Here is a 21,248-nt window from a genome sequence, read left to right on the forward strand (position 1 = left end):
ATCCCTTTTATTATTTCCTCAGCCTCAGTTTCCCCAGCTAAAAAGGACTGGCTGTCTCTAGGATCCTTCTCTAACAATCTGCCCTATTTTAGAAGCTCTTAGAAGGTTTTATTTTCTGTAGTGTTTGTGTGCACCCTCCCCCCCCCAGCCACAAACACACATCTCCACTTACCTATCTCTCCCATGACTTAAACTCTTCCCTTGCTTTTGAAGAAAAAGAGATGGGCCTTTTGTAAATGGTGGGGCAGTTCTTGCCCATGACTACAGACAGTAACTGTGACCCATCGGGGCTCTGAGTCACGTCCCCTCTTATTAAGGCAAGAGGGATTCTTATTGGTTTCATAGCAGCTTCTTTTATGACTGTCTCCTTCCATCAGCGAGGGGCAGCTCGCTGCCTGTCAGGGGCAGATTAGAAATGGCATCCACATGTTCATTTGGAGGCTTGCGACTTGCCTGCTGAGAGAGATAGAGGCGCAGGTGGAAAGGTGGTGATTCGGTAGTGCTCCTGAGGACAGATTAACATTTAAAGTGAGGCTATGGCAGGGGGAGGGGAAAACAACACACAACCTTGCAGAAATGGCACCTTGACACCACACGTACCACCTCCTTGTGTATCTTTGGAGATGAATCTGTTTATTTTAGCAGCCCCCAAACAGGCTTATGCTGCTGTGAATTGCAATCTGTTCTACTTAATGTGCCATTCACTGAATTACCATCTAAGTTTTTATTCTAGCCCTCTCTCATGGAATGAGCAACACAAAACCTTTCCGAGTGTCTTCTGTGTTTCTGACTTTCCCAAATTACATGTGGAATTTGCTGGTCTAGCTGTAGATTCACACACACCCCTGCCCCCTTTTTTATTTTTTAAGATTTATTTGTTTAGGGGCGCCTGGCTGACTCAGTCGTTAAGCGTCTGCCTTTGGCTCAGGTCATGATCCCAGGGTCCTGGGATCGAGCCCCACATCAGGCTCCCTGCTCAGCGGGGAGTCTGCTTCTCCCTCTCCCTCTGCCCCTGCTTGTGTTCCCTCTCTCACTGTATCTCTGTCAAATAAATAAATAAAATCTTAAAAAAAAAAAAACAACAATTAAAAAAAAGATTTATTTGAGAGAGAGCATGCACTTGTGAGCAAGAGAGCACAAGCAGTGGGGAGCAACAGAGGGAGAGGGAGAGGCAAGCTCTCAGCTGAGCAGGGAGCCTGTTGCGGGGCTCGATCCCAGGACCCTGTGATCACAACCTATGCCGAAGGCAGACAGTAACCACTTAACCAGCTGAGCCACCCAGGCACCACTTGCCCCTTTTTCCTTTTTTTTAAGTTTCTTTAATTTACAAGGAAAAGACAGGCCCAGGAAACCACAAGATGACCTCACATTTAATACAGCTGGTTTGCATTACACCCTAGATACGGCATCAAGAAAAAAATGCTATTTGTTCATATGCTAATACTGGAAAAGGTATATAAAACAAACTTTTTCCTTCTTTGGACTATGAAAGGAATCGCAGGCTTGGAGCCAAACTTTGTCTGAAGGGTGGACGCAGTCAAAGTTCCCAGCTCCTCGTGAGGAAAAAGGAGAAATCCATGAAAGTGCTTAGCTCAGCGCCTGGCACACAGTGAGGATTTGGGAAAGGTTGCTGTTGTCATTATCCGTGTGTTGCATGCATCCCATCTCTTGCCAGAGTGAAAGGACAAATAGAAAAAGGTCTTGGACGAGGAAATCATGTTCCACCAGAGTCTTTAACCGAAACTCAGTGACAGTCATTTGACATCTGTCTCAATTTTTCCATCTGTGAAATCTGAAAATGATATTTGAAATGTGCATACCCAACACAGGGCATACCAGCAAAGTGAGGTTAATGAAGATACTCTGCTTTCAGGAGTAGAAAGTGCTTCTGTGGCAGTTGGGTTGTCATTGCTTCACAAAGAAGACAGTCACCTTCACTCTCCTCAGAGGTGAGAGTTGAATGAATTAATTTGTGAAAGACTTCCTTTAAATCTTAACTCTCCTGTCTCATTTCAGATACAGTTTAATGCACACACAGATTTTCACTCTGAAATTTTTTAAAGTAAGATATGTTTACAGTACTTTAGGAAGTTACTGGATTTTTGGAATTTCTCTTTAATCTCTGTTAATCGTATTGCCGTTTGAAGAGCACTCGATTTTCATGTCCAGATTGTTTCAAGATGGCCTAAAGTAGCAGATCCAGGGCTCGTCTCTTTGTCACGGGGAAGTCTGATTTATTGCCAGAGGATGAGCTCATTGTCAGTGACCATGGTGTTGTGTCAGGGTGACGCTTCCTGGCTCCTACTGAGGCCTTTGTTGTGGTGGCTCTTCTGACTGTCTGGGCGCACAACTAAGTCAACCACTTCAGCCCGTCCATATAGACACCCAGATAGAGGCAGAAATCCATCCCATCTGGTGATGGAGGTGCCTCAGTCCTAGATTTGTCCTGGGTTATCAAAGCTAAAAGGAACCTTCTAGAGCATGAGATCAAGGAAGACAGGTGGGGGCCCCTGCCATTCCCCACCCTGCAGTCAGCACAGACAGAGCTAACTGGTCTCAGAGCTCCTCTCGAACAAGCTCCAGTCGGCCCCACAACCCTTTCCCACGTAGAGCACTTGACAGCCACTGCCGTGAGTTAGAACGGGCGCTCCGAGTGAAACCTTGTTTCCCTTGCCTGACCCAGCGCGGGCTTCTCGTTTCCAAGCAAAGAAGCCGAGGCCACGAAAAGTTAGATGACCTGCCTAAGGACACTAGTAAGTTAGTGTTAGTTTGTTTAGTACTCTGTCCCGTCTTGGCAGAGGAACCTATTTGTAGAATTAATACATCATCATTCAGAAAACTCCCAATGTCCAATTAAATGCTTCTTGTGATGTCAGAGGATCTCTTAAGAGGGAAAGAAGGCAAGGGAGGTTGGGTATCTTTAGAATGAGGTATTTGTGGCCTGTTGTACCCATGTACTAAGTTTAGTACCCACATGCTAAGGGTGTGGAGCTGCAGGTTTAATCTTTGCATGGGCCAGCCAGCTTCACTCTTTTTTGTCTAGTCACTTTGAAGCATATCTTATTGGTCAGTTGGGCAGAAGTCATTCCCTCCCTACCGCTAGTGAAGCAAGTCCACTTGTGTGCTCAGTGTTCTAAATCAGACTCCTTTGGTACTTCCAGGGCCATCTATGAGGGAAATAATAGGGTGGGGAGAAGCTCATGATGATCCTAGAATGTTTATATTACTTTTATATTACTTCAAAGACTGAATCCTAGCCAGACGATCATGAGTTGGGTTGTACTGGCAGCTATCTTGGAGTCTCAGATACCCCGAGAAGTCTTTCCGGGGTTAGTTCTACTTCCTTATCATCGCCAGATCAGTTTTTGTTTTTTTTTTAATTTCGTGTCTTAGAATCCCAGAAATGGAGCCAGAAATTCATTAATCTATTTATAATAAAGGTGATATATGATCCTACTTCTTCTTAAGATGTTCCTACAAGAACTGTCCCCAAACTTTCTTATTTTCCATCAGAATGATACATAACCATCTTGCTTCATTTCCCTTTAAACACAGAGTGCACGTTTGTGCTCAACTTTTCTGAATCCAGTCAGCAGTAAATATTCCCTGCCCGCAGAGTTGTAACAGGCTAGATAAGGTGCTATCCTGACAGCAGTCACCTTCTCTGCTTGCTGGTTTCTATGATGCTTCTAAAACTGTCAGGACAGAGACTTTGTCTTAGAAGCCAATCTCTGTTTCATCTTTGTGCATGTTCAGCGCATCGATGGTGATGCCTTTCTTGGAGATGAGCTAAAGTCGTATCTCAGATCTACATTTGAAATTTTCACTTTCAAATCATCTGGCCGTATATCTAAAAGTAGAATGTTGAATTGAACGTTGTCAGAGTCTTGAAGTTCTAAGGGAAGAGGAAAAAATGGAGTTTGGCATTGCTCTCTTGGGTCCATCCTTTTTGGATGACAATATTTAGAGAAACGGGAAAGTACGGTATGTGCCTGTCTGGTTAAAAGAAGATCAGATTGTGGGGGAGAGTGTGAAAAAGGAGAAATCACCAGGGCTCTTCTGACCTATTTGAAGAAACTTAATTTTGCTGCACTCCATTCTTGAGCCTCTACCCCTCTTACTTGGCATCTTCCTTTGTTCTCAAAGACAGCTCCAAAATCTGCCCCCACACAAACATGGAGGTGTGAAAAGAACACGGACTTGGGTTTGAATCCCAGTTCTGCCACCCGCTGGCCTTGGGGAGGCTCCTCTGTCGAGTCCCGTTTCCTCATCTAAAATGGGGGTAATAATCCCTGCCCTCCAATATTTGTGAGAAGCAAAGGAATTTAAAAGCACTCAGACTCGGTCTGACACATCACAAGCCCTCAGTAAACACTGGCTGTTCCTCCTAGGGGGATAGATGGTGGCAGCAGTGGGTTTTATTCACGCTGTCTCACACAATGCCTCGTACGTAGCATTCGGTCAAAAATAACATGATCTGCCGATAGCCAGGATCTTTATAAGCAAAAAACACACTCCCTTACTCCTTTCTAACCTTTCTTTTAGTGATATTGGTGTTCCACTGTTGATCTCTCTCACCCTAGCCAAGTTGACTTTTCTATGCCTTGATCCATGCTGTTACTCCTTCTGCTTAGAATGTTCTTTCCAGCCTGTCCGACTCCTTCAGAGACCACCTCAAATGTACATTTCCTTTGAAGTCTTTTGACACACACACTCCCCCCCCAGACAGACATAGTGTGTCCTTCTGGATGCCCACGGCACGCAGTACAATTTGAGAGGCCCTTGATCATAGATGTTACTACATTTTTAAAAATTAACAACTTGGCAACGTTATTAGGCTATAATCTCCTTGATTATTGTGAACTCTTTTGTTTATCTTTGCTGCCCCCAGCACATCATACCCTGGCCCACAGTCTGGTGTTCAGGAAATCTTTATCAGGTGGACAAATGGAATGTGTTCCACTCCAGTTTCCATGTTGGCAGACCCCCAAGGTTTCGTCACCTCCTCTCTCCTCCATCTGATCTGCTCCTCACAGAGGCTGGTACTATGGCCTCCCAGCCATGCGCTCTGCATGGCTCTCAGTGCTGGGATCCAGTGTGTCTGCCACACAGGAGTTACATATTCTCATTCAGGACATCTCCCTGCTCATGCATCCTGTGGCCCATTGTGTCTAACTTCTCTGGCCAGCGTTCAGGCCCCACCAGCTGGCCATCCGAGGTCCTGTCCCGCACCACGTCTGATGCTCCCCCTTCTCCCCATCCACAAGAGTCTTAGCACACACAACTCATTAAACAGCGCTGAACTTCTGCCTGCATTTTTCAGTCCTATTTGACAAATGCTTTCCAAGAGCCCACTGTGCTCAAAGTACTATGCAAGGTGTTTTCTAGGGTACAAAGAAGAGTGAAACACACCTCTTGCTTTCAAGGAGCCTACACAGGAAAGAGACACACATCGGAATAACTGCTGTAAGGCAGGTCATGGGAGGTGCTGTAAAAGGTATAAATCCAAGTCTTGAGGGTTTTCAGGACCGAAAAATCCTAGTATCTAGCTGGAAAAGTTTGCAAGTTGGAAAACCTTGAGAAGTTTTCAAAGCTCTCAGGAAAAGTTTTGAAAGGAATATCGCATTTTAGATTTTAACTATATTATGATAGAGATTGGGGGCTGGGCAAAGTACCAACATGGCAAGCAAAGGTGAGTAGACAGAGAGCCGAGGGCAGGCCTGTCCTGTGTGCAAGGTCGGGGGGCGGGGGGCAGGCTGCTGGTGAGCAGAGAGCAATGAGCAGCATGAGGCCTCATGAGACCCCTGGATGTCCTCATCCTTAAGGCCTTCATTCTGCTGTCTCTCAGGAGCCTGGAAGGGTTACCCAGGAGTCACTGCTTCCCCAGATGCCCTCCCATCTTAGCCAACCATGATCAGCACACCACCTGTCATTATTTTTAATATCCCCTTACTCTCCGGTCATTTCCTGTGTCCCTGTGGCCTCCCCAGACAGTCGGCCCCTCCATGACTAAGACCAGGGCATCCCCTTACCTCCATTTTCATTCTTTTTCTGCCTTAAATCAGTGCTTAGAATGGCGCCCTTGCTGCTGGGCGCTTAGCTGGGCTGGGATCTGAGCACTTGTATTATGTTAATCGTTTCCACCTCAGAGGTGAATCAGACAGGATTCCTGTCCCCAGGGAGTCCATATTCTAGTAACTGGTAATCATGTAATTACGAGCAACTTACTTAACCTCTGTGTGTCTTGAATTTTGATTTGTACAATGGGATTAATAATCTCCTCCCTGCTCTCTTTAAATGTGGTACTCAGGACCATATATATATAATGACACTTTAAACCCTCCAGCATTATAGAAATGTAAAGTGTTAGCAGCAAATGCTTTTTGCATGAGTGGAAGTCAGGAATAATTTTGCTTCCTGTGCCCCAGCTGCTGAACACTTAGGAGTTCTGGAGCAGGAAGTTACAATTATGAGTAAATGAGAAACTAAAGAGACCCTTCTATTTTTAAACTCCTCAGACATCAGTCCAGTGCTCCATGACTACCTCATGAACATTAACACTATTACCAGGTTACCAAGGAATTTGCTACTAAATGAAGCTAGGAATTAGCGGTGGTGATTTGCCAGAAAGTGCAGCCCTCCTTTGCCTCAGACAGAGGCCTTTAGGAGCGAGATGAAAAGTAGCCTTGTGTTGCTACAGGCTGGCCCCTTGGGCAAATAAAGAAGTGCATTATCTGCATCTAAATAGTCTCTGAAGGATTCTTGTTGGAGATTGATGACCAAGTGGTAAGTCCTTCATGTTTGGGAGAGTGGAAAGCAGGGTCCCAGGGGCTTCTATCAGTGACAGGAGCCCGAGTTGTCAGAGGGAACCATGGCCATAAAACTACTGACAGAATTAAGAAATGGTGTTGTCGTCAAAAGCATGTGTCAAGCACCTGTCTTCTCAAGCCAGTCTGCCAGTCATGTGGGATGAGTTCCTCACCCAGATCTTACTCCTGAGAGCTGACAGCCCAAAACAGAGATGTCTTTTCCCCTTCATTCAGTGCGTGGATGTTTACTGAGTGGGCACATGAAGACAGAATTCAGTCCCTGCCTTACCAGAGTTCATGGTCCACCCTTATGAAATGAAGGGAGTTGTAGATGGGAGTTAGCAACGGGGCGGGGGGGTGATGGTGAAAATCACTGTGCGAGAGGAGGTCATGCAGGGGAGAGGCGTGTTGAGGCATGCTCAGGAATTTCGGAAAGGAGCAGTGTTAGCCTTCCATAATCAGGAAATGTGTGGTAGAGGTAGCATAAAAGTAGTGCTAGCTTCAGAGATACCCCAGGATCCTAAGGAAGGAAGGAAGCGAAGGCCCAGAGATGGGGAGAGGAGCTCTGGTGGCAGAGGCAATAATAATCCACTAGTTGGGGAACTCAGGGGTGGTGGTGAAAATGTCCTAAGACAATTGTGCCGGTTGCACAGCTCTGAATATACTAAAAGCCATTACATTGTGCACTTTATTTTTTTTTTATGATTTTATTTATTTGTTTGAGAGAGAGAGAATGAAAGAGAGAGAGCATGAGATGGGGGGAGGGCCAGAGGGAGAAGCAGACCCCCTGCTGAGCAGGGAGCCCGATGCGGGACTCGATCCCGGGACTCCAGGATCATGACCTGAGCCGAAGGCAGTCGCTTAACCAACTGAGCCACCCAGGCGCCCCTCATTGTGCACTTTAAATGGGCAACTTGTATGGTATGTGAATTGTTATCTCAATAAAACTGTTTAAAAAAAAGAATCCACTAGAGAGGAATAGATTTGAGGACAGCAAGTCTGATAGGTCTGGGATTGCAACGGTTGGGGAAAGACTCCTGTTGCTCGCTGGGGTGTTGGCCTAGGGGAGTGCCTGCTGGTGACGTGAAATGGAAAGGGTGGTGGCATTTGCTACTGACGCAATGTGAGCCCAAAGGGGCACGTGTATGTACAATGGGTGTCTTTGCCATCACCATCAGCCTCACCAGGGCATCAAGACAGAATTGTGGAGACAGGACCGCTCTTCCCGAGTTTGACCTGACTGGGGAGGGAAAGAGAAATCTGTAGGTCTTTTAGAGAGGCGATGTACCGGGGCTGGAAGCGAAGACTAGAGAATGAGTGGAAGCAGATAAATAGCTGAGATTTGTGTCCCCATCAGCTTATTTTTTTAGATTGAATATGTGGATGAGATCATTTTGGCCTTGACTGATTGCATAGGTAAAAAAAATGGGCTTTGATCTGACTCCCTGGACCTCTAGTCCATTAAAAATGAAAACATAAGAAAGATACTTTAGAAGATAATGGGAGGAGCAAGAGACATCATGGTGGAATGGTCTTCTGGTGGTGGTGGTGGTGGTGGTGGTGTAGTTGCTGTTCTTTTGTGTATTATGGGCTCACTGGCCAGTTCATTTGTCCCAAATGCTCATTCACTTGCAGGACATGGTCCGGCGCGGGGAGATCATAGACAACGACACGGAGGACGAGTTCTACCTCCGGCGCTTAGATGCGGGGCTCTTTGTCCTTCAGCACATCTGCTACATCATGGCGGAGATCTGCAATGCCAACGTGCCCCAGGTAGGAGGGGCTGCCCCTGACGGGCCTGTCCATGCCTGCCTCCTTCCTGGCCCCCTGCCTGGGCAGAGACTCCAAGAAAGAAGCGGATCCACCCTCCTTAACTCCCTGCACCCTGTGTGGGCCCGCTCCATCAGGGGTGGGCACGAGGTGCACACTTTTCACAGGATGGATGCTGGTGTCTGCCAAAACAAACAGTGCTTTTCCTTTCTCTCCCCTCCCTTCCCCTTCCTCATAGATTCGCCAGAGGGTTCACCAGATCCTGAACATGCGAGGGAGCTCCATCAAAATCGTCAGGCACATCATCAAGGGTGAGTTGTGTGCTGCTTGTGTCTGAGGCTCTGGGAGAACTAAGTGATGCTTACTTTCTGAGTCTCTGTCAATATCCCTGGCATTTGGTGCACAGCATTCTCTGCACTGCAGGCTTAAGTGTGTTGTCACATGCACTGTGAGTCCAGGTCATCTTTGTCCGGATACCGAGGACTGGCCTAGGTATTCATTCTGTGCCTCTGACCCTTCAGTTCCAGCATTTAAAATACATAACAAACAAGAGGCAGCAGGGCTTAGAAATATTTGTTAAAAATTAAAAAGAAAGAAGAAAACAAAGCAAGAAACAAAAAGCCCAGTTCCAAACTACATGTAGTGGAAGGAAATTGTTTTCTTAGGGGGAAAAAAACAAGGAAGTAACAGGAAATACCCGGAATTATGCAAGACAGCAGGAAGTGAATCTGAGGCAGTGTGGTGTAGCAGAAAGAACATACCTGCCATCCAGCCTTGGCTCTGCCTTCCCCCAGCCGTGCAAGTGTGATCTAGAAGAACTTTTGCAAAGGTTCAGGAGACACTACAAAACAGCGTCCAGTTCGTACCCAGCGGTAGATAGTGCCTGGCACACAGATAGTGCTCAGTCAGGTGAGCGTCCCTCCTGCCCTCAGCTACCCCAGGGAGTCCCTCCAGTGCTGTGACATCTTTGGGACCTTCCTCAGCTGGAGGCTCCCAAGGCCTGCATTGGTGTGCAGGCTCGCAATCACAAGGGTACCTGAGCTGGACTCTGTGCCCGTGGACCCCTTAGCACAGACTCACACACACAGCAGTAGAGGCCCGTACTGGACACGGCTCCTGCCAGAGATCAGAGAGAGCCAGGGTAGACTGGTAGCTGTGGGCAGATTTTCATTTTCCCGCTCTGGCCCATGTTCTGCCCATTTCCAAGGTGAAGGAGTAGGCTAAATTTACTCAAAGGGTTTGCCTGTAAGTGGCTTATAACTCCCATGACAGGTGGGAGATGAAATGTGAAGATAAATGGTATATACAATAAAGTGAAGAGAAGTTAAGAGCCATGGTCTCTGGGATCCGGCTCCTGGGACTGAATCCTGGCCTTGTTACTTACTGTGTTACCTGGGGTGAGATACCCAATTGCTCTTGTGACCTCATAGGATGGGTGAGAAGATTAAATAAGATGATAGATTGAAATGTCTGACCCTTAATAAGTTCTCCGTAAATGTTAGCTATTATGAATATTATGAAATATGATGATGATAATTGTCATCATCATTATCGTAAGTGAGGCATGGCTACAATCTTACGGGAAGTTTCGTGAAAGTGGCATCGAGCTGGGTCTTAGAGACTGGGACCGGGACATCCCAGAACAAAGGAACAGTGTGTGCGAAGGCATGGGAGCAGGAAACCCCGTGTTTAGCACGGCCACCCCAGGCCGGTGGCAGTGGGACCTCCACTGTGTCCGTGTTGCAGACAGAGACTTTGAGGTATTGGGATCTCGTTTTCTCCCTCAGAGAAAGAGGAAAGGGAAACCGTTCAGGAAGCAAGCCCAGCACCCTGTGAGCCCAGCACGGCGGCATCCTGGGTGCTCCTTCCCCGCTCCGTGTCTCGCTCGCGTGAATTACTACACAGCATGTCAGGCTGCCTCCTCCCCGAGGTGAAGCTGTGGTGATTGGCAACTCCAGTTTGTAAATGGCGTTTACGTCTAACACCCACTTGTTCAATTAGAACTTTTCATCGCTCTCGGCTCTCCTGTCTTGCATTTAGGCTTCTCCCTGCACTTCCATCCCTGCAATCAACACAGTGATCTTCTGAGAAAGAAAGGGTGTTTCTAACAGATACTGACATGTAGTAGGTGGATGTTTTCCTCTGTGAAATCCTCACACATATACCTTAGGTTACTCAGAGTTTTCGGTTGTTGTGAGCCAGCCTCTGTCTCCCTCAGGTCCCGGTCTAGCCCCCCAGTGTGTCGTGGGCTGTCGGGCACAGACTGGATGCGGAGTGGAGATTTGTTGATGGAGCGGCCTGCGCAGATGCCGCGTTCGTTCCCACCACTCCTTGGTCCTCTGCTCTGTTGCTTTCTTTCCCCCGAGCTCTGCCAGGGCCTCAGGCCGGCCCTTCGGTTCTCCCTCCATCACGCTGCCCAGCCAGTGGGGTAGTAAACCCGCCAGTCCCGCCTCTAGCCTCCATCTTGAATCCGTGCAGCGCTCTCCATCTGTTACTTCCCATCGGAGCACCCAGTTTATTTCCTTCCTAGCTCTTATCCCAATGTGTAATTGTTTTTATTTATGTCTTTGTTTACTCTTTTTGTGTGTCTCATACATTAAAATGTAAGCTCCATGACGTGGGGACGTTGTCTGGCTTGTTCACCGTGTCTCCTCAGCACCCAGAGCAATGCTGGGCACGTAATGAGAACCCAGCGAATATTTTACATATTGTTGAATTCAGCCCCACCCTTGTGCAAATTGAATTTGGCAGATGTTTGCTGAGACTTGTCTCGGGGCTAAGCACCATGCTAGATACTGTACTCAGGGGCCACACGGCGCCTGCCCTCGTGGAGTTTATAATCTTCTGGGGACACGGATGTGTAAGTGACCAGCCATAATTCAAGCTAAATGACACACACGCTGCAGCAGCTACTGAGCCGGCATTTGCTGAGTGCCGGGCTCTGTGTTCAGGGCTAGAGATGCAAAGAAGAAAAAGCAAGAGCCATATTTTTGAGACGTTCACAGTTGAGATACTCGAAACTAATTACAACGTGCTAAGTGCTGGTTGAAGTTGTGAACAGTGTGCTAACGGAGTGGTAAGAGCAGTTCTGGAGAGCCAGGCCATTCCCTGGACTCCCAGAGGAGGGAGAGGCTCCTCCCAGGACTGGGAAGAGTGTTCCGGGGGAAAGACACATCCCAGGCAGAGAGAGATAGCCCAGGGATAGGACAGTATATCAAAGGGTTATCGACCTTGCGTGCACTGGCAGGCGCCCGCCCTGGCTCACTCCCACCTCAGGGAAGCCCTTCTGCCTATGGTGTTGTGCGGGGGAGCAGAGCCTCTGTGGCCTGCCTGTCTGCAGCCAGCAATCCCCTCAGGGCTGTGTTGGTGTTAACAACGGGTCAGGCTGGCTGGCGGGGTGGATGGCTAGACTGCTCAGGCCCTCTGCCTTAAAAGCCTTCACTCCCTCCCCCTTCTTCCTCCACCCTTCCTTCCATCAAAAAGCATGAGAAAACAAAGCCTCATAAAGAAAACCAGCTCATCAGTCTGTCCTCTTTGATTTTAATTTTGTTTTCCAGTTTGAGTTGCTTCCTTTTTTTTTTTTTTTAACATACTAATTAGATGCAAGCTTTTTCTTTGATTTTATGGCCTACATATTTCCTAAGTTTTGCTGGCAGGATGACAGCTGATGTATCCCTTGAGGTCCCAGGAAAACGCTGATGAGGCAAGCCCAGCAGGGGTCTTTTCCCTTTGTATCTCAGTCCCCTTTCTCAACCATTTTCCTCCCTCCTCTTCTGTTGGGGGTGCCAAGAGAGCTGGGAATAATTGATGGCTCATTAAAGTCCTTCTTTCTGCAGACTGCTTACTCGGCGCTCCCAAAGTGCAGCCTTCCCTGGAGCTGGCAGCTGTTCCAGGCCTGAGCACTGTGGCACCCACGTAGGAGAGGGTGGTCTCTTTGCCAGAGAAGGGCAGGCCACACCATGTGCCCAATGAGGGCGGTGACAGTCTTCCTGCCTGTCATCTTGTGCCTGGCCCATGACTGGTGCCAACAAGGGGCTCAGTTAGTGCTTACTGTGGGTGGGGCGGGGGGGATGGGGGTGAGCTAGTGCTTCAGGCTTCTTTGTGCTCTTCCAGAAATCCAGGACCATGGTAGGTAGAGGGGTCACTCCTGAGCACGTCCTTCCTCTGGGCCAGGCTTCTGTGTGTATTCTCTGGTTCTCACAACAGCCCTAGAAAACAGGATTACAATCTCCATTTTGCAGATAAGGAAACCAAGACTTACGGGGGTTAAGTGACATTACCTGAGTCACTAATAATGTTGGAAACCAGATCAAAACTCAGAACTATACACAGTCGTTCTTCCATCTGGCAGGAAGGAAACCTCTAAATTGTTGGTTGGCTGATACAGTCCTCCCATCTTTTAAGAAAGAAAATTGAGGGCATCCACTTTTACAGAGCACCCACCTGGCATCACAGGGCACTAGGTGGGCTCCTAAGATGAATGAGACACTTAGAAGGCCCTGTCCCCGGGGGGCATACAGTCCCATCACAGGTGAAATGACTGATCACTACACAAAGCAGCATGAAGTCAGTGCTAAGACACAGAGCGGGAGTCATGAAGGCAGAGTTCATTCTGCTGCAGATTAAAAGGAACGAAGATCCAGGGAGGCTACACAGAGGAGGTACCTTTTTTTGGTGGTAAAATATATGTCAGGATTTACCATTTTAACCATTGTGACCGTCACCACTTATCCACACATTTGATTTTCATCTTGTAAAACTGAAACTCTGTACCCATTAAACACTCACCCCCCCATCTCTCCTCCCCCCATTTCCCTGGCCCCTGGCAGCCACCCTTGTCCTTTCTGTGAAGCTAATAAGTGACTAAGGAGGTGGCTTCTGGAAGCATGTGACAGACCTCTAAGGGCGGCACAGATGTCCATCCTTGAGGGGCCACCTCCTTGGATGTGGTGTAGGAACTGTGACCTGGAAATACTGTTTAGTGTAAATACTTGTGCCAAGTGTTTCCGTGGAAGCTGCTGGCAAGTCTCTTCAATGTCTCAGTCACTGGCGAAAGTTGTCGGAAGACCGTGTGCCTGCCGGGCTGTTGTGCAGGGGAAAGCTCAGAGGATTACTGACTCAAAACTCTTTGATTGGTGGCAAAAAGACTGAGCCAAAGACTTCAAAATGCTTTAAGAAATTGTCTCCTCGCCCTTTGATTTGCTTTTGGGCTTTATGGCTTGAAATCTCCTCTAGAAGCTCATAAACATGTATTTCCATATTGATTTGGGGCTCTTGGTAACCTTCGCATTGCCTCTGAGATTTTGAAGCTGCAGAAGCTGACAAGATTTCTCTTTCGATGACGTGTTGATGTGTGCGTGACTTGCCCCAAGTCGTGGCACTTGTGACCACTAGAGTGTTCGGAGGCAGGAGAGAATCCTGGAGAGGCGTGCATTTCACCTTGGGCAGCTTGTTACCCTCTCTAAGCCACAGTCTTTCATCTGTGAGTTGGAGATAAGCTGCCTCACCAGGTTCCGTGAGTCCGGGGAGGCACCGTGCGCACGCACATGCTTGCCACAGGTCAGCTGCTCTATTGCTGGGGTCCGCGCGTGAGCTCCTCCAGCAAGAGACAGATCGGAGACACACAGACCCGCGTGATTCTGGCTCTCTGTGTAACTTTGGCTAAGTGAGTAGATAATGTGTTTGAGCCTTGGTTTCCTCTCGGTAAAACACGGACCTGGTGTGTGTGAATATTGCTCAAGTCGAACTACAGTCAGGCACCTGGGACAGAGTACGTGCTCAGCAAATGGAGGCTCCCTCCCTGGCTTTCTTGGCCTAATCCTTTGACCTGGAGGTGACAGCAGCCTGGACTCAGCACATGGACGAGACTCCTCGGGGCCTGGTGGGGGAGGGGAGGGTGCTTTCCTGGCAGCTCAAGTGTCCTCGGGACAATGAGAACATGACCCCTGTTAGCATGATAAGTATCCTCCTTTTTTTTTCTTTTTACTCTTTTCTTTCTTTCTTTCTTTCTTTTTTTTTTTTTAAGATTTTATTTATTTTTTTGTCAGAGAGAGAGAGCACAAGCAGGGGGAGCTGCAGGCAGAGCAGGTAGAGGGAGAAGCAGGCTCCCCGCCAAGCAAGGAGCCCGATGCGGGACCCAATCCCAGGACCCTGGGATCATGACCTGAGCCGAAGGCAGACGCATAACCGACTGAGCCACCCAGGCACCCCTCTTTTATTTATTTTTCATGTGCTTGCTTCTTTTTGCTTTTTTAAAAATTTTATTAATTAATTAACACCATGGAGTACATCATTAGTTTTTTGATGTAGTGTCCCATGATTCACTGTTTGCGTACAACACCCAGAATCCTTCTCCTTTAAGTGGGTGTCATTTTAGTGGAATCCCTGATGCACTTGTGTCCTGTAGCTACAGGCGAGTGTCCTCCTAGGGAAGTGTGACACTAGACCTTCCAGGTTCATCGTTGTCATTAAGGAATCTGTTACACATGGATTTTCCTTTCCCAGTTTCTAGTCTGTGGTTATGCCTGTGTCTTCCAGAGTTTTCAGTGTGAAAATAGGGGCATTCTTCTCCTCCCTCACCCCCTTCCTCCTGCATTTTTTAAAGGGTGAGCATTTGAGGCTTCAGTTTCAGGGGTCTGGACCAGGCTTGTGAGCTCGGCCCAAGTCTCTGCCCTGAAGACAGTTCTCCCCACCCACTAGCCCCAGGGCCCCTCCCTCTCCCTTTTAACATAAACAGAACAGCTTGTATTCCATGTCTGAAGAGTAAACCCGCTGTCTAAAGTTTGCTTTAATATTTATGCGTTCAGCACTGCTGCCTGTTTTTGAGCTCCATCAAAGCCTTTATTATAAGAGCATTTGAAAATGCTGGGGCAGGAGAGAAGGGAGTTGATGTGCACACCATCTTCTTCACTCTCTCCAGCCCGACTCACCCTCTTCTTCTCTCCCGCTCTCCCCCAGCCCGCTCTCCCTCTACCCCACTCCCAGTTCCCCCTTCATCTAGCATCTCTCTTTTTCTGCATTCTCTCTTCCTTTCTTAGACACACACACACACACACACACACACACAGCGAAGAGAACTCTTCCCCAAGACCTCTGGGAGGAATCTGTTCAATATTTATAAACTGCTGCAGCAGCTATAATAACCAGAGGTAGCTGGCACCACCAAGATTTGCTCCAAATAGGATTCTACTGTGGAAACAAAGAATGAGTAGGGGTAAGGGGCGGAGAGTCAGGGCGCGGGGCACAGCTATGCCGGCTGCCAATGGCCGGGGAAGAGCACTGGGGCCTCATCTGACCTGGTTCTGGGCCCAGCTCCATGGCTGGCCTCCTGTGGGACCCTGGCCAGTCACCCGCCCTTCAGAGTTGCACTGTGTTTCTGAGGGCCCTGCCAGTTCTGACATTCTGATGCGCTCCACATCTGTGGCCACTGGGACCCCTTTACCACAGGACATGGCATCCAGAGTCTTAGCCTTTGGGAGGACTTTGTAGCCAGAAGCCCTGTGGGGCTGGGCTGCTTTGGAGCCCTCACAGTGCAGTTTCTCCCCAGAGGGCAGGGAACAGGCAAGGTGGCATATTGCTTAGTAAAAAGATACCACTTTGGGGACTGGCTCTCCCGCCCACTGGCTCTTTAGGTGCCTTTTTCCCAACTCACACATGTTTTGGTTTGAATTTCAGCCTCTCTACCGTCCCGAACTTGGGCACGTTGCTCCAGTTCTCTAATAAGCTTCAGTGTCCTTGTCTGCAGACAGGGATGGCATTCTCTCCCTTGCACGATTGCTACCAAGATCAGACGAGTCATCATACCTCCACACCTGGCACCCACTATGAGGAGACAGCCCCTCTTCCACATTGTGCCTGTTCTGTTCTCAGCCTGTTGCCAGACACCAGCGAATCTGATGGTTTCCCCCTTCCCCACAGAGAGTAACAGGAGATGGGCCATGGGATGGGTACTCTGTGTGCTTGTATTTTTTTTCTAAGGCCTTGGCCTTTTCTAATCCCCTTGATACGGACTTTGGTTTCCTCTACCTGTGGGTCTCTAGAAAGAGATTAGGTCCCTACAGGGAAGCTGGCTTGAGTTGGAAAATCACTGCCCCAAAGGATCAGACTGTTCCTCCACTTCCCTCCCTCCTGGGTCTGAGAATACAGTAGGAGAGCAAAGTGTTAGTTCAATCCATTAAGACTCTTGCTTCCAGACCATGCCTCTGGGGGTATTAAATGCTATAATGGTCTTTTCTCTGTCTCCTGGGGCAGCAACTACTAGATGATTCACACGTGAGTAAGAGATAGCACTTACGTACAGCCCTTTAGCTGTCTCTGCAGCCCAGATCCTGTTCTCCCATTACCCCAGCCCTTTCTTTAAGGGGCCTTTCATAGAAGGCATCACAGCCATTTGCTGGTGGAGGTGATGAATGCATCTAATGGAAGAGGACTATTTCCAGGGGGAGACACACAGCTGGCACATGTCTGAATCCCAAATCCCGTTTTCCGGCACATGCCCAAAGTAATGAAGAGGAAGGAGGAAAAATGAAGTGGCAGGAGCAGAGTTATTCCCCAGCACGGTGGGGTGGGAGGGAGCAGGGGAGGGGTTGCACACTTTCTTCTCTCTCCCCGGTCTTTGTCTGATTTGGATCAGCAGATGTTTTATTATGTAAAAGCCTCTTGCCCAGAGTTGTCTATTCTACCTGAAGCTGCCCAGTGTGGGGAGCGGGGCAGGGACGCAAGCAGTCACCCTAGTCCACTACTCTGAGAGCTTGTGCACCACGCCACACGGACAGTTGACTCTCGGCCAGACTCTGCTCGGTATTCAGCCAAAAGTAAGGCACATGCCTCTGCCTTCCTGAACCTCCCCATCAAGTTCAGGGTGCTCTGGAAGTCCTGTGATGGGGACCCTGGCCTGAGGACAGGAGCCAGAGGAAGAGGGCACCAGGTAGGCTTCACCAAGAAGAGGGCCCTTAAGAGGGGCCTGCAGGGATATGTGGGCTCTCCACATGTGGCCCTGCTGGCCTGAGCAAAGGAGCCTCGGGGAGGGAGCTGTGTGTCTTGAACATCTGTTATTTGCCAAGTACTTTCTATACATTTTCAGAGGAGACCCTCCCAAGGTCACTTAGGATTGTGAGTCGGAGACAGGGTTCAAACCCAGCCCACGATGTCACACTGTCTCCCCTCTGTGAGTCTGCGGGCAGTGAGAACACTGTCCTCCCTTCCCCTTCCAGCACATTCTCTGTCCTTCCTCCTGGGACTCACTGCAGGAAGCCCACCCCCACCCCCATGCCCTGCACTCCAGTCCCTAAGTCCCACAGCATTTCTGCACCGTGTGCCCCCACCTCCTAAAACCAGGGTGACTATATAATTTGAGGGGATACTTTTGAAAATGAAATGGGGAGCTGTAAGTATCGTGCTGGGATAACTGGGTAAAGTCGATCACGTGGTGACCTACCTTGATGCTCTGATGGTGTTCTCTGGAGATCTGTCTTCACTGTCATCCTCTGTGTTCTCCTCCTTCTTAGAGCATTCTCCTTGCCTCTGTGCTCTAACTGAAACCCTCCTCTCCCAGGGGTGGGCCCTCTCCAGTGGTGGCTCTTTTCTCCCACGTCCTCCTGCCACTGAAGACAAGGGAGGACCATCTCGACACCATTGTTTCTCCCACCTCCCCATTTACCTAAAAACTTCCAGCTGTGTGAATCTCACATCCAGGGACTGTACCCTAACCCCTCCTTGGTGGTGCAGCACCTGTTCCCCTCATGGGGGATTGCAAGGCTTACTGTCACCTTCTCCACTATTCTGTCATACTTCTTGGTGATGTCCATATCCACGTGTCTCTCTAGCACCCCACTTCCAGCCTATCTTCAGAATGCATGTAAAATCTGAAGACTTGTCACCCTTGCTGTGACCTTCTTGGTCCCAGCCACCATCAAATCACTTCTCCCACTTTCTGCCCTTGTCCCCTTCAGGGCATCTCCCACACAGCCACTGGAGTGAGCGGTCACTCCTTCGCGTAGAGCCCTCCCACAGCTCTGGGCGCAGGGGAAAGGCCAGAGTCCTTGCAGCGGCCCACAGGCCCTGTGGTCTGTGGCCGCGCCTTCCGGTCCCCAGGGCCGAGCTCCGGCCACACGGACCTCCACGTTAACCGTCCACGCTCAGAGCCTCTTCACTGGCCAGCCCTCTGCCGCTCGCTCCCAGGCCTGCCCAGCGGAGTTGCCTCAGGTCTTCCTCACGTCTCTGTGAGGCCTTCTGACAGCCCCCCTCTCTGTGCTGTTCACTTGCTTGTTCCCCCACTAGAAAGTGGGCTTCACAAGAGCGGAGATTTTTCATCTCTTTGGATCCTTACTTTATCCCTGTTGCTTCAGATAGTGGTTCTCAAACTTGCGTGTGTCGTCGCTCCCTGGACGGCTCATTCACACGGACTGCTGGGTCTGTGCGTGGGTCTGAGTTGGGCCCCAGGTCTGCGTTTCTGACAAGTTCCTGCATGCTGCTGCTGGTCAGGGCCCCGCTCTGACAGACGCTGGCCGGAGCAAGCGTGCCCGTGGCAGGCACCCGCTTCTCATGCGCCGATGACCGCGTGCGTGAGTGGGGGGTGCGGCCGGGGAGGACTCAGTGAGGACAGGTGAGCCGGGCCCTGTGCACCGAGCACCTCCGGCCACGGCGGCCCCGGGGGTGCTGATGGAGGTGTTAGCACAGCATGCGCCTCGGCAGGAGCGGGGATCTAGGGAAGGCCATGCCTCACGCTGCCTTTGTCTCCCCCAGAGTATGCGGAGAACATCGGGGACGGCCGGAGCCCAGAGTTCCGGGAGAACGAGCAAAAGCGCATCCTGGGCTTGCTGGAGAACTTCTAGAAACCCCCTTGGCCTCAGACAGCATGGACTCTCTCTGGGCCTCCATCCAGAAAGTTTTTACACGGCACCATGTGACTTTGGGGCAAATTAAAGCTAGTTTTGGTATTCCTGGCTGGCATTCTTTGTAGCAGAGCAGTACCCTCTGCTCTTCACCCGGCTCTTTCCCAGCAGCTGTCCTGGGACGCCTCTGAGGAAGGTCAGTGGCGGGCCTCACTCGCTGTGAGGGAACGGAGGCTCAGAGAGCATCACGGTGGCCCCCGCGGCTGCTCCGGAGTCCTGCGGGGAGGCTGCCCAGCTGGAGCGGGGAAGGGGAGCGCGTGGACTGGTGACCTCTCTGGGCCCCCCAGCCCTGACCCGAAGAGTGACACAAGGCACGTGGCTCGGGCAGAAGCAGCCCCGGGGAGGCTTCCAGGGCGCAGTGAGGCCAGCCACCCAGAGCACACAGACCGTGGAGCAGCATTCCGAACCCTGGCCACCCCTCAGAATCACTGGTCGGGAGGGAGCTCGAACAAACACATCATGGTCGCGCCCCCACTCCCCCCAATGATGAAATCGGGACCTCAGGTGCGGCCCACGTGCCGGGTCGAGTTCTAGCTCCAGGCAGTTCCATGCAGGGGGGAGGGGGGAGCACCTCTGGGAGGGCGGAAACAGGCCTTGGGCCCAAATTCCAGCCACGCCTGCCAGCCTACCTTCCTTGCTCTGCAGAGGACGGGTGGGGCTCAGGGGGGCGAGCTGAGTCATCTAAGTGTGCGGCGCCCAGTGGGAACCTGAGAAGTGGGGTCTCCTTTGTTCTTCCCTTACACGGCTGGGCCTTCGCATTGGAACCCCACCCATTTTACACGGGGTGTGAGAAAATGGCTCAGCGGCCCGTTAGCAGGTTTTTAGTGTCTCTTCATGAGTGAGGAGGTGGAGGAACCAACCGATCCAGAAAAGCAGCATTTCGTTAAATGGCGTGTTTAGCCCAGGGTCAGCACCCAGGCTACAAAGGGGACACCACACACCCTGCTTGTGCCCGTGGCCAACACTGCCAGGCCGCCCAGCTCTTGCTTCTCACTGAATCCCAAGTACAGGGTTGTGGGCGGCCCCCACCATCTGGCCGGAGCCGGCGTGCCAGGGGAGACCTGGGCAGCCGCCAGGGAGGATGCCAAATAAGATGGCGCCCGCATCGTGCCCGGCGTTGGGCAGGTGGGAGGGCATCAGGTAAGACCACCCCTGCCCGGCAGGAAGGCAGACAGCGTGCCCGTCCTTGTGAGGCGGCCGTTCCAGCAGGGCGGTGGCGGGCGGGTGCACCAGGACCTAGCCCAGAATCAGAATGGCCTTACAGTCTCATTTTGGATTTAGGCGTTTGGTTTTTCTATTTCACTTTTCTGTAACCACAATAGCGACTGTGTATCGAACACCTGCTATGTGCTCCTTGCTGTACATCCCTTCTTTTAACATGCACAACAGTCCTGTGGGCATCGTTATCCCCCATTTACGGAAGCGGACACTGGGGTCCCGGAGAGGGTAAGGACCTTGTGCGAGGTCCTGGGGCCGAGAAGCAGCAGCATGTACGTTCAAAGCCGGGCCTGCCTGCCTGTGCTGGCCGCACTCTCCCCTCCACCCAGCTGCTCCGTCTGGGAGACCACCACGGATCACTGACTGACATGACGCTTCCATCGGTTCCACTGTTGATATGTGGTGTAATGAATTCACAAAGAATAAAGCATGTCCAGATGTAACCTGCAGAATCAGAGACTCTTTGAATTAAGGATGATACTTCAGAGAGCGTTAGTCCTTCAGCATTATCCTCTTTTTTTAAATTGTATTTGTTTTTAGCCAGGTAAGGCTTGTCCAT

At 50.1% G+C, this 21,248-nt stretch overlaps 1 protein-coding gene across 1 annotated transcript in view; it reads left to right on the forward strand.

Moving 5' to 3' along the window:
• Positions 1–19,518, forward strand: part of CTNNBL1 (catenin beta like 1) — a 162,237-nt gene extending 142,719 nt beyond the window's left edge. Inside the window, exons 14-16 of the mRNA XM_035006293.1 lie at positions 8,445–8,582; positions 8,818–8,890; positions 19,323–19,518. Coding sequence (XP_034862184.1) covers positions 8,445–8,582; positions 8,818–8,890; positions 19,323–19,411 — 300 coding nt within the window. The 3' untranslated portion in view covers positions 19,412–19,518. The remainder of the gene's footprint in view (positions 1–8,444; positions 8,583–8,817; positions 8,891–19,322) is intronic.
• The last annotated feature ends 1,730 nt before the right edge of the window (positions 19,519–21,248 follow it).

The sequence above is a fragment of the Mirounga leonina genome, unplaced genomic scaffold, assembly GCF_011800145.1.
Source record: "Mirounga leonina isolate KUSES-001 unplaced genomic scaffold, KU_Mleo_1.0 Mir_150, whole genome shotgun sequence".
Classification (NCBI taxonomy): Eukaryota; Metazoa; Chordata; class Mammalia; order Carnivora; family Phocidae; genus Mirounga; species Mirounga leonina.